This window comes from Antrostomus carolinensis, unplaced genomic scaffold, assembly GCF_000700745.2.
Source record: "Antrostomus carolinensis isolate BGI_N321 unplaced genomic scaffold, ASM70074v2 scaffold24215, whole genome shotgun sequence".
Classification (NCBI taxonomy): domain Eukaryota; kingdom Metazoa; phylum Chordata; class Aves; order Caprimulgiformes; family Caprimulgidae; genus Antrostomus; species Antrostomus carolinensis.
Window position 1 is genome coordinate 60900 of NW_010318833.1, and position 13618 is coordinate 74517.

General features: G+C 46.1%; 1 protein-coding gene across 1 annotated transcript in view; it reads right to left on the minus strand.

The window, feature by feature from the left end:
• MGAT4B (alpha-1,3-mannosyl-glycoprotein 4-beta-N-acetylglucosaminyltransferase B) overlaps positions 1-2447 on the minus strand; it is a 41260-nt gene extending 38813 nt beyond the window's left edge. The window contains exon 1 of the mRNA XM_010169069.2: positions 2285-2447. Coding sequence (XP_010167371.2) covers positions 2285-2447 — 163 coding nt within the window. The remainder of the gene's footprint in view (positions 1-2284) is intronic.
• Between the last annotated feature and the right edge of the window lie 11171 nt (positions 2448-13618).

The window sequence follows — 13618 nt, forward strand, 5'->3', positions numbered from 1 at the left end:
GGAGAAGAGATAAGGACTTCTCCTGGAAGCCAAACTAAACAAGAGTACTCATACAAATAGATCCACACCTTCTCACCCGTGCGCTATGCCACACACCAGCAGACAAAAGAAGTTCTTGACCCTTTCTGCACAGTTTGGCAATCTGAATTCTCCCCACCTACGAGCCCTCTCTTGCCAACACCTTCCCCTTTCCTCCCCTCTGCTGAATCTGTAAGCCTGACGCTAACAACCCCCATGCTTGTCCCCAGCACTGCAGCAATCTTGGCCATCAAACAATGAGCAGATGTGGATTTTAAATGGCCAATTCTGCCACTGATGACTGTCCCACCTACACAGAGCCACTTCTCCTAGCCTAGCCTCTCATGGTGAAGCCATGGAAGGCTTCCCTGTGTACCCAGCACCTTCAGGACACACCAGAGAGGATCCTGCTCTTGTATAAGGCTTCTGACCACCACAGGGTCACCATCAGGGGTAGCTGCAGAAATGACCACCTTTAGTTTGAAGGCTTTAAGAATAATTAACCAGCACTCTGGAACAACAGATGAGTGCTTGAAGTTTCAATCTCAGCAGTAAAACTCCTCCTTTGAAAACCACAGCTGCTATGAAGGGCTAACAGTCATCATTTTTGCTTGACCTTTAACTATTACAGGAATACTTCTTTATCTGCATTTTAGAAGTTCTGAACAGACAACACTACTCAGCCTAAGCAATCTGCCACTGTCTTGATAGATTTCCAGAGATGTGAAATATCTGCCTTTCTCAAGTGATTTGAACGATGCACACACAGAGAGGGCTCTGCAGACATCCAGAAAAACAGTGTGTTTTATTTCTCTCTGGGTACAGCTCACCCAAGCAGGAGATGGCAGGAGATAGTTTATTATGCTCTATGGAGGTAACACTTGGCACAACAGCTCCGGGTACCACTTCATCACAGCACAGGGTGGAGGAAAGGAGACTTTGACTAGCAACTCAGCTAACCAGACACCTTTAATGAGGAGCAAGTAATGAGATTTCTTAGCGCTTGGTTCATTCAAAGGACATGCAGTAATATCAAGAACCAGGTAAAAATCCCCATTAGGATCTCTGTGGAAGTCAAGAGCATGTAGGAGGGCTGGTGTTCTCAGAGATGAGATGGATATCTGGATATCTTGCCTTACACAGCAACAGATCGATTTTTAGGGGTCAACCACCAGACCTCACCAGACTCTTCTTGCAGAATGTCGGCAGTTTTAGGGCAAAAGCCCATGCCAGGCACCACCATTAAAGTTCAGCCTTGCTCACAGAGCCACAGGGCTAGCAACTGTGACCAGGAGGTGAAGGAACCTTTATACTGATTCTTCTATGTGAGCAATTCAGTTGAAGAGCTGCTGTTCAAGAAGCACATCACCAAGATGAAAGGTGACCACATTTCTTAAATGTAATTAGTTTCTTAAAGAGCCTTCCAGAGAAAGCAAGGATCTCCTGTACACTCTTCTCTACACACAGCCCTACTAGGCAAGTGAACCTTATCTGGATATGCCTAATTGCCTGTCAGACTCTCTTGCAGGCCACCTGTCCCGAATCCAAGCCTGGTATAGGAGGGCTTGCGCTTCTAAGGACATCCTCTGGTTGGGACAGGCAGGTGACAGCTCACAATGGTGTGAATTGCTTATCTGGTGTGAAAAGCAATTTCCAGTCCACAGCAAAAACAGACATACAAACTCATTGGGTTTCAGTGCAAGATTGGCCCTAATAACCTCTTGGAGTCACATGAAGGAGATTGGAAACCCAAGTCCACCTTGGATGGGACAGCATTTACTGCTTGACTTCTCATTAAAAGCAAGGAAACCCTTCTGTATTTCCAAAAGATATCTGAACCTTAACTATACTGCCGTGCCAGCAAGAAAAGATGGGAACCTTGTGATTCAAGAGGGTCTGTCACTAAGGAACTCCATTGGGCACTCTCCACGCGGTGAATGATGGAGTCTTTTCCGAAGAAGACAGCCATGCACAGCATTTGTCCTCCAGTGTGCAAAGGGGTGATGCCAACTGCCCATGCTCCTCTTCCAGCTGGAGGACAGCTCATGGACAGCCATCTCCACTGCAGTCCCCAGACGTGGCTCTCATTGCTGGATGCACAGCCTGGCTCACTGAAGGATGCTGCAGCCAGTTCAGACCTCAGTTCCCTTAGTGTAAGGCTGGAGAGAAACAACTCTCTGACAGCGGGCAAATGCAGCTGCCTGCAGCTGATGGGAGATAACGAAGAACCAGCTCCTTCTTAGAAGTGCATTTCTGTCACCCATACCTCCAAACAGCAGATTTCCTCTGACCATGGGGTCGTAGAGAACAGAGATCCTGCAATGCAGATCTTTGAACGCAGTAAACTGATCCAACCCCATCCAAATGTCATGGTTGCTGTCAATACCAAACTGTTCCTTCCTCTTCCTGCCATCCTTTGCTTCATCCATGGGGCATCCATTAGGTTCAAACACAAAGGCAGCAAATAGCCTCCAACAAGAGCCTCATTAACTGACTGTACAACTGGATTTGTTTTGGAGCACAGTGCCGTCCCCCACACTGTACAGCAGAGCTCTTGCTGGGGGTAAAAAATAGATCAAATTAAAAAATATCTTGCATACCTTAATATTGCAAGCAGCTCTTCCCTCAGACTTAAAACAACAGCATTACCAGCTGTAAAAGGGAAAAAAAACCCCAGGAAGTCTCCCAAAACAGCAGAGCAAATGAAAAAAAGAAAAGGATGAAGGAGGTTTCAAATCCACCCTGAAGAGAATGTGTGTCACAGCTTTAACCTGCTGCAGAGAGGGTGAAAAAAGGAAACAGGAGAGCAGAGACCAGAAATCAGATTTATTAGGACCAACCAGGTAGATAAAAGATAGATGATCACCAAGCAATGACGGCTATTTTGGAATCAGCCAACTTCTGAAAACGTCTAGTCAGCTTTAGCATTTCATACACATGAAATTAGTGTCCACACAAGAATACTCTCCTGAAAGCACAGGATTTAATGCAGCCGAGATAATTATCTAGATCCTTCTTTATCCCATTAGTGGTTTTCATTCGCATCCTGGAACACCATAAGCGGATTGTTCAAGAATTATTTGCTATCCGCTGCTTCAATCCCGATTGGAATTATCTTTATACTTCGGTATGAAGAAAAGAGATTACATCCCTGCCAGGGCTTGCTGCAATGCCCTCTTTTCTGAGGCTCCTTTTATCATTTTTGTTCTATAAGGTAATGAAAAGAATCAGAAAACAATTGTCACAGACATTATTTTGCCCTCTCCTCCTTTTCCTTCCCCACGCATGTGTTTGGGAGGAGGAGGACACGCTCTTCCCACCGCATCCCCTGCGGGAGATGCACCACTGCACCTGCACAAAAATGAACCTCAGTGAGACTTAGTCATCAAATTATCCAGGACAGGATCCAAAAATGCTCCCAGCTTCCTTATGTGCCACGATCCACTAATAAAAGAACAAGGATGAAACTGTTAAAACTAATCAAACGAATCACTTGACGCAAGAGAAAGAAGTGGGATTCACTGCACTAGAGATCCCAGGGGTGCAGGCTAAACGTCACGCTTCGTGTTCTCTAGTAATACACGTCACTGTGCAAGCTCCAATGGAGATAAAGCCAACATAGAATCATGGAATGGTCTGGGTTGGAAAGGACCTTAAAGCTCATCCAGTTCCAACCCCCCTGCCAGCAGCAGGGACACCTTCCACTAGACCAGGTTGCTCAAAGCCTCATCCAGCCTGGCCTTCAACACTTCCAGGGAGGAGCAGCCACAGCTTCTCTGGGCAACCTGTTCCAGTGTCTGACCACCCTCATAGGAAAGAATTTCTTCCTCAGATCTATTCTAATTTTTCACTCTTCCAGTTTAGAGCCATTACTCCTTGTTCTATTACTACGTGCCCTTGTAAAAAGTCCTTCCCCAGCCTTCCTGTAGCCCCTTCAAGTATTAGAAGTCTGTTCGAAGACTTCACTGGAGCCTTCTCTTCTCCAGGCTGAACAGCCCCAACTCTCTCAGCCTGTCTATTATTGCTATAGAATACTTCCAAACTGCATCATAGTTGAAAGAACAGAAATTTTAAAGTATTATTAATGGAGTTGTGCTGGGGCTCCAGAACTGGATGCACTGAGGTGGGGGTCTCACGAGACCAGAATAGAGGACAAGAATCACCTCCCTCGACCTGCTGGCCACACTTCTCTTGATTCAAACATCATTCAAGCTGCCAACACAATCCCTTGCTTCAAGGCCTAAAACAATGAGAAGACAAAATTCCCCTCCCAGCCACTCTAACTGGTTTTGTATTAACGAAGGAATTACATCTCCTTGCAGGTATGGCAAGGACACAGCTCGTCTCCCCATGGGCACCCGTGAGTCTGCCCGACAGTGAGTTAAGATGCCTGGATGACACAAAAACTATCCCTTCTCCTTATAGAAACATCCAGGAGATATAGAAACATAAGGAGGAAGGAATTCAGACCTGACATGAATAGGAATGCACGTATTTTTTTTTAAAAAGCATGTTTTACGGCTGCGTAATGAGATCTGTAGGAGAGTTATCTTTACAAACAAGTTATTAAAAGGGGGAGGAGGGACACAATAATAGCAGGTGCCAATTACTCAGCTCCCGGCAGAGACTTTCCAATTTCTCACCTTCCCCCAAAGCAAGATGTGCCGCTGTACGGCAGCACATTTACTTGCAAGTGTAACACCCTTTCGCAGCGTGGCTCCTCTCCCACCAAGCGAAGCTGCTGCTGTGCTGCCCCTGGAGAAGGGGCAGCCCATTTCCCCACCAACCCCTCACCAGAGCTGAGACCAATACAGCATGAAATTAATTTGGAAAGAGAAAAAAAAGAAACAGCAGAAAGTAAATAAAATTCTCTTTTTATTTGACTCCAGAATGTGGCCGCTCCTCTCACCAATAAGAACAGCAAATTTGAGAGCTAATTGCGACTGCCAGATTTGTGTCTCTGCAAATATCTGCTTCCTTTCAGGAATAAAACGCCAGTTAACGATTTTGTTATTTTAAGACGGCGGCATAGTTGCAGACAGTAAATGTCCACGTTGCAACTGGAGCCGTCAGAGACATCCCATCCTTTGAGGCAAGCACACCGAGGTAATGATTAATATTACAAAAGTAATCCGAGCCTTTAAAATCATTATTTCCAAAATCAGCAAATAATTACCAAGGCCTTCAGCAATCAATACCCAAGATAAATAGACAATTAAATTGCAAAAGAAACAGAAGAAAGTAGTTAATATTTGCCAAACACAAGCCAAATACACTTTTTCATGGTAACCAAATACTTTCAGTAAATAGATATTTTAGCTCACTGGAGAGGCGCTTTCAGAAAGTAATAAATTAATCTAATAAAACAGACAGACAGGGTGGAACCAGACATTAACGAAACACAAACTGATCTATACAGAGCCAACCCGCAATCCATGTCCTAATTATGCTCATCCACCATTCTGGGTACTTACCTCCCCCACCCAGGTCAGCTCTTTAGCTCAGGGAAAATCATGTTTCATGCAGATTCACTGGCACGACAAAGCAGAGAATTTCAGCCATCAAATGACGAAGTTTGTGCTCAGCTAGAATCTGCATTTCCAATTTTTTTTTTTTTTTCTAAATACCTCTCGCTCCTCAAAGTTAGCAAATTAATCTGCTTTTAACCACGACTCTTGCTTTGCCTTCAATTTAGTTTAAGCTCCATCTATGAGGTGCTCTCAATGCTCAGCAGCACCAGACACCCACCCGTGATGCCCATGCAAGCATCCCCGTGGCACGCCCCCTCTCTGGAACCTGGAGGGTTTGTCCCGGGGGGATGCATCCCAGAGGGACCCAGAGCAACCCCTGACACCCAGTGCAAGAACCAGCACCACCACCTCCCCAGGTAGCCCAACCTTCGCCAGCTTCTACCCAAAATCATTGTTTGGAGTTAACAAAGGTAACTTATTAGGTAAGCGCCTGGTAAAGTTCCTCAAATGGTGGATAATTTGAACTGGACATGATTAAGAGAGGGAGAGAAGTGTGGAAAGACATCCATGCTGGTCATTTTCTGCAACAACAAAGGAAAAAAGAAGGGAGGAAATGGAGGGAAATGGAAGAAAGGAGAAAAGATATCAAAGCCATCTCTGGAGATAACTGTTGCCAGCATTAACTGAATAATTCATTTGACAGGTAATTGGCTGTGGCAGTGGTTGAGTTGGAGAGAGTCCCACACCATCCAGGTCCATTCATCCACCAGGCAACCCATATGGTCAGATATTGTTCTTGCTCTTCACATCCTGCACGGGGACACGCCATGGGGATGCTGCACAGCAGCTCTGCTCCCCTGAGCGCACGTCTTTTGGGGAGGAATACAGCAATTTAGTCCTCACCCAGAAAACTTCTCTGGTTTCTTCTGTATGAAGTTCTTGGTACTGGCAGGGTTAGTCTTGCTACTACGCTTTCCCTAGTGCTATTACACATATCTTAAGTAGCTCATATCTCAGTATTGGAAGTGTTTCTTTGATTATCTACAAGGGCTCCTGCAGGCTACACAAAATTTTTGGTACCACAGGCTCCTATCTAAGCCATGAAATTCCTCAGAGCAGTGACAATACATTACAGATTTATTACAGTGTACAGACAAGTAGTGAGTGACAAAAAAGAGTCTCCAGGTTAAACCTTATTTCCAGAAAGCTCTCACCATCACAGGGAGAGAAGAAAAATCTACATGGACAGTCTTGAAAACGTGATCAGGGTGGTTGAAAAAATCATTGAGGAATAGGTGTGGGCCAGGCAGCAGCACTGACACAAGCCAACACCATGCTCTTCCCCTAGTTCAGCAGCCATCCCACTACCAGTAAGTCCTAAACCACCTGCGTGACAATTACAGTTACAAGTAAATGGACACTGCAATGCAACAAAACTCATAATGAAAAATAAAAGACAGGAGGAGATTAATTTTGGCACAGAAGCTTCTTTAAAGCCTAACGATTTACATTTTAATGCTACCGCTGTCCACTTTAATATAAGCAGAAATGAAAACATCTTGCACAAACGTGTCTAGTCACTTCAAAATACAGATTAACCTTTATAGAAGTATTTATCCTGCGTATAGCACAAGAGGGAAGGAATATTTAAATATTAGGGGCATCACTCCCAGGCAGGGGCAGGCAGGAGGGAAGATGCAGTTACAGAGCCGTCTCTGTCACCAGAGATGTGTCTGTGCTAATGCACAGATCCTAGAGACTCGAATGTGACTTGACACTGGGACAAAAACAGAAGAAGTGGCCAGTGGCGTAATTAATGCAGAAAGAAATGATTTAAAACAGAAATCTGCCCCTCCCAGATTTTTCTGCTTTGCAAGAGAAGCCTGACAGAAGCTCAAAAACAAGCCCAGGAAGGGCATTGTTGAATTAAAAGCCCCCTACACTTCAATTCAAATAAAAAAGGCAGAAAAAAAAATGCATTTCCCTCCATCAAAGACAACAACCCTCTCCCCGAATCAGGAAGCTGTTAAACACATGCCTGAGCAGCACTCCCTGAAAAGCCTCTCCTCCTAACAGCGTTAACCTGCCAGCCCCTGCTGAAGCCCTTCATTTATTTTAATAGTTCCCATAATCCTTTAATTTGACCACTGACTTCTGCTGCCGCAGCAGCCCTCTTCACCCACCGAGCCCTGCCGATCTCCTGGGCTTTGTCTCATGGAAAACAAAAACATCAACATTAGAAACATCAACATTAGAACTGGCACAATAATGATACGGAAAATCTAAATGTGAAACATAGAAGCTTCATCTCCAAATACTTTTAGGCAGTGGCTTGGTCTCATCTCTGCAAAGGTCTCCTGCAAGGTGGTGGGTGGCTGTGGATGCCTGCACCAAGTTAGGTGCTCCAGGGCAGATATTTGTTCATGTTTCTTTACACCATGAGCTGAGAAATTGGTATTTTGGTGACTGGTTTGGGTTTTGTGAACAGGGAGAATGGTGGATAACCCCAGCCTGTCTGCCTTGCCCAATCTATCGCTGAAGCCATTTCTCCATCACTTAACAGGCTTCAAAGCTTTCTAGAGGTGCCTGGCAGCTTCACTTAAACTAGCCAGCTATAAATGTGTTTTACATTAAACACTAAGTGGGTAATCAATGAACATTCAGGATATAAGCACAAATCAATGACTTGTTTTAGATGAATCAAAGGGAATCGCAAACAAGAAAGGGTTTTGTTCTGTAACAGAAGTAAACCGAGAGAAGTACTTGATGTAATGGTGTCTGTGTTAACCTCCTCTGCCTGCGCCTCCCCTACGCAGTGACACAGACCCCACTGTCAGAGAAGCGTGGATGTGTCCTCCAAAACTCTGTGACAAGAGATGTCACTGTCCCCAGAGAGCAGATGGGAACTCAGGAATGAAACCAGTCAACTGACTGTCCCAAGACTGGGAGGGATATGGCATAGCAAGGACCAGCACCCAAGACCCCTACGTAGGAACACTGTCCTGGTTAGAAGAAAGCCCTCTTCCAGGAACTTCATCACCCAACTGCAGATCTTATTGTTGGAGCAGTAACGGGACACAGACAACAGCACATGCAGGTTAAGAGCCCAGTTTAAAGACCTAACAAAAACTGCTAAGAAATGAAAACAGAAATACAGGTGACTCCAGACAAGGAAAGATTTATTTTGATAAATGCATACAAACAGATTGCATGGTGTCCCTCACTCCTGGGATCAATTTGGTCAAATCATACACAGGATAATTATACCAACACTGCTGCATTCCAACCACCAATTCCACACAATGTCTACTGAGCACCACACGGGCCATGTAAAACCCCTCAGAAATGCTCCTGCACATCTTCTCTGTCATGCATTTTAATGACAGGTTTCTAAACTCTACAGTTCCTCAACCAGGTCCCCACCTGCAGTTCCTCAGCAAACAGAAGCCCATGCTGAGTCTGCTGCCAGCATCTCTCCTCCTGGTAACTGCTTCCAAGGGTTGCAGTGAAATGACCCCAGCTCAGACCAGGGCTTTCACTCGCATCTATGTGGCTGCAGCCTGTGCCCAAGACCTCAAAAGAACTACAAAAACCTGAAGTCAAGCTGGTGCAGGTAACAGAAATGAAAAAGCAGCGGGAATCCCCACATGCCATGAGCTACGGCTCGTATTTAGCAGTATCACAAAGCTTTGACTCTGCCGCTTCCAGAGTGGATTAGCCTTCACGGCTTTTATGCGTTATATAAGAAGACTTTGTAAACATGCTCAGAGGAACATCCCTCCAGGACAAAGTCTGCTTCCCACAAAGGACACCCCGAGTGAGTGGAGCATCCTGCTGCATGCAGCATCAAACAAGCAATATCTCTTTATGGAGATGCTGCCTGAGCAATGAGCTCGAAGGAGACACCCTGTGCTCGGACCTACACTGAGATACCCACCCGGGATGCGAGTGGCAAGTCCTTCAAGGAGCTGTGCACATCTATTCTGAAGCGCTGTCACAACACCCAGGGGAAGAACAGTTCCCATGGGATGAGCAACTAAAATATCGCATGACAAAACTGATGTTAGGGGTGTGAAACCACTGAGCAAAGAGCCACCCCACTCTGCAAGAAAATCTACAGGTACAGATGTGCCTGCAGTTGTGGTTTTACAATGCAAACCTGGAGCTGGCTGGTACTAGGTAACTATAAATCATTAAAATTTGAGGGGGAAAAAACCTGCTGGGGGAAGCCTGCACAGGCACTGTGGGTACAGAGCCCACTCTGAGGTACACAGCCGTACCCTGGAGGTGCAATCTCAACCTCAAAATGCAGTATTTCCAAGAAGCGGTATGTCAGGAGTCTCCTAAAAGTTTCACACAAGCTTTAGAATTTCCTATTCAATAAAAAAATTCACAAACATCTAAAAAAGCAATTATCCTGCAGCATGTATTGCTCTGGGGTAGGCTGCAAGGGGCAAAGAGAAGGGCTAGAAAGATGGTAAATGGCTGGTCGGTCAGTCAACATAACATTACAGACGAGAACTGGACAGTTTTCATAATTGAAAAGAAAAAAACCCACCAACTTCACTGCAGGCAGGTTAAACCTCTTCACCCTCATCCCATCTGCACTTGTTACTTATCTAAAGTCATGAAAACTTCTCGGTTTTACTGAAATGTCAGTAAAACACCACTTGTATTCCCCACATCAGGGATCCTGATGCCCAAGTCTGCATGTGCCTCTTGAAGGCTTGATCCTTCAACTGCAGGTCACCCTCCACAGTCAAGCCCTACAGGTCCACCTCATGATAGAAGAGCTTCTTCCAAGACAGCTGTTGGTTTTTGAAAGTTAAACTATACTTAAACCTAAAATTAGCAAAGAGAGAAGATTAAACTTTGGCTAAGACACCCATGACCATGGTGCACAGCACGTGGTCCACCTCTGGACCATCCCGTGATGCTGGACATCAGCCGCCTGGGTGACTGGTTGTGCTATTTGGGGCTGCCCTTCTCTTCCTGCTCCAGCAGACTATTTCAAACTTCATTTATAATTGGAAAGAGAGAGCATCTGTTTTTGCAGAGCACGAGGTCAAAACTTTACTATAACCACAGCACGGCAAAACACCAGTAGCAAGTAAACAAACTCTGCACTGGTCACAGAAAAGTAGCTGGTTTGACCTGGTTTATTTTCTTTCAACTAATTGTTTTGTCCTCCCAATACAAAGCAGGAGGAGAAGCAGGCTCTGCAATGCTTTAATATCATTTTATTCCCCACTGGAGGCAACATGGACACCTTGCCAGCCTTCCCCTGAACATAGTGACATGTGTAGCTCAGGATGACCAGGAATTGTCTCCAGCCACTCATGGGGGATGGCTGATCTTATAGAGGACTGGCAAATGCAAAGACTGTCTTTGAAAAACAAGGGGTTGGAGATAAGGAGGATGCAGGAAATTATAGAATAATCAGCTTAACTTCAGTTGAAGTGCTCAGAAGACAAGAACTTGAGCAAGTGCTAACCTCTGTTTATCAAGAACAAATTACATCAAATCTATCATATTTCTTTCTGTTAAAGGGTGCCAGGACTTGTAGGAAGGGGAGAAGAAGCAAAGATTTCAAAGAGACCTCTGATAGTGCCTCATGAAACTTCCCCATAACACAGCCAGTGATGCCAGGGTTGGACTGAGCCACCTGAAGGTGGGTGCACCACTGCTGAGAAGGCCACTGGAGAACTGGTCATTGCTCTTTGAGCACAGACTGGGAGGACCTTACGGAGAACCCACATCTGATACCGCTTGGTGTTTTCATCCACGACTTGGCCAATGGTAGAGAAAACATGCTGGTTGCCTTTGAAGGCTACACCAAGCTGAGATGGACTGCCAGCACGCAGGAGGACAAGATCAGAATTCAGAACAATCCTGACACTTTAGAAGCAGCGGTCTGAAAAAAAAATAAAAGGAAGGACGCAGTTCAACAAGGACAAGCGTGAGGTAATGTGATTTGGTAAGAATAATTACCCAGGCAAATACAAGATGAGGAATGAAAAGATGAAAAGGAGGAAAAGTTCTAAAAAAATAAACACAAATCATCTGTAGCAAAAGTAAAAAGCAAACACACTGGGATATATAAACAGGACCACTGTATGTAAAAGGCCTGAGGTAATCCCTTATTCTTCTGAGCAAAAACAAGGCAGCGACTTCAGTCCTGGATCTCAGGTTCAGCATCACTCTTCACGAAGGATGATGGTCCAGAAGAGAGTAACAAGAACAACAGCAGACCAAGAATACATGACCTAAAAAGAATGATCAAAGGAACCAGCATGGTTTAATCTATATTAGCAGGGACTAAGGAGAGACACGGTAGCAACTTCCAAATATCTAACAGGCTCCTGCAAAGAAGGAAGGAAGGAACTTTTCTGCCTGTGTCCAATAAATGGAAAAAGAGCAATCATGAAACAAAACTGAAGGAAAAGACATTTCTGTTCAGATCGTAAGAAAACTCTAATAGCAGGGCTGCTAAATGTCAAACAGACTGTTCAGGGAGCTCAGGCATCTCTGTCATAAGAGATTTTTAAGAATGAATACGATAAACATCTGTCAGGAAGGGGTTGGTATCACCGATCCTGCGTAGGGGTATGAGATGGACTGAATGACCTTGCAAGGTCTTTTCCAGCTCTGTATTGAATAACGGCCTGAAACGTAAATGACCATAATAGCCGGAAACCTGCTGTGCTGACACAGCCCATCCCACGTTCTTTGTGACCTGTTGTAGCAATCGCTGTTTGCAAGTGACAAGCTGTTGCTGCCGGAGGAAAACACATATCCCAGGGAGGGTCCTACCAAGGAGGACAGGGACAGTGGTACCCAAGGTTATAATTTTGGCACTTGAATGAGCAATGGGGAAAAGCTACTTGTTAAAAATAAAAGTGAGACAAAGGATGACATGGTCCAGACGGCACAGACTACTAGCAGGGTTGGCCACCCTGCTTGAGAAACCAGGAGTGACTGCTCGCAGCCCAGGCAGCACCACACGCTGGTTTCACTTCATTTCTAGGAGGGAGCTACAAGCAAAGCAACTGCTCAGCAGTAACCACAAGAAAGCAGCTCTCAAAGCTCCTCTGCCTCTGCACAACTCACCACGGTCTAGCATTTCTGCCTGAAAGTGCAATACAACAACACCTGGTTGTGCATTCTGTCCAGTTAAGAATTCTCCCCAGCTAACCGATGCACCGGCGGTACCCCGGCATCACAAACACCCAGAACCCCAACCTCTGCGGGGGGTTTAAACCACATCAGTAGCAAGACAGGAGAACCCTTCAGCTGATGAACAAGTCAAAGGAGCCCAAGCAGCTGCCCATCAGGCATCTGCAGCTACCATGAGAAGATGGCAGGTCCTGCCTGGCTGCCAGTGAAGGAGTTGGGTGGGATGGTCACCTACATGGGCTCATGTCACCCTGCCCAAAATAATCTCCCCTGTCCCCAGCGGCCCCAGCCCTGATGCTGGCCCTGCACCACGGGCAAGCTGTGCCTTGTGACGGTGCATGGTGTGCTGTGGGGTTGCAAAGCCACCAAGCCATGTCTTACGCTCAGCAAAGCTGCTGCTCACCTGTAGCGGGGAGAGATGCTTGTTTGGTGGGTGGGGAGAGAGGGTCAAGGGCTGGATGGCCGGACCACCCACCTTTAATGACCTCTAAAGTTGTAGGGACTGGAAGAGCTGAGTGACCAGCACAGGCATGAGAGGTGGCACACCCACACACGAGATAGATACACAACTCAGAAGCAACGACCAGAACTGTCCTCCAGGCCAGGACACATCCCGTGCGTCGCTTTAGTGAGCGACAGGATGGGGAAGAGCAACTGTTCTGTTGCCAGGAAGAAGCAGCAGCATCTCTGCACTCTCTCTGTGGGACTCCCCCGCAGCCCCCTGGGATGGGGCCCTGCACCCCTGCTCTGCACCCACCTGCTCGGTGCCAAACCAGCACCGATAGTGCAGGATGAAGCTGTCAGCTCTCGCACTGGTCACACTGGTCCCACACGCACTGAAGTTACTGGGCTCTGCATCCAGCTGAGCCATGTGCGGGGGGGACAGGGCTGCTCAGACCCACCCCTCAACTCCAGTTCACCCAGTGACCCCCCTCCCCAGCATCCAAAGGCTC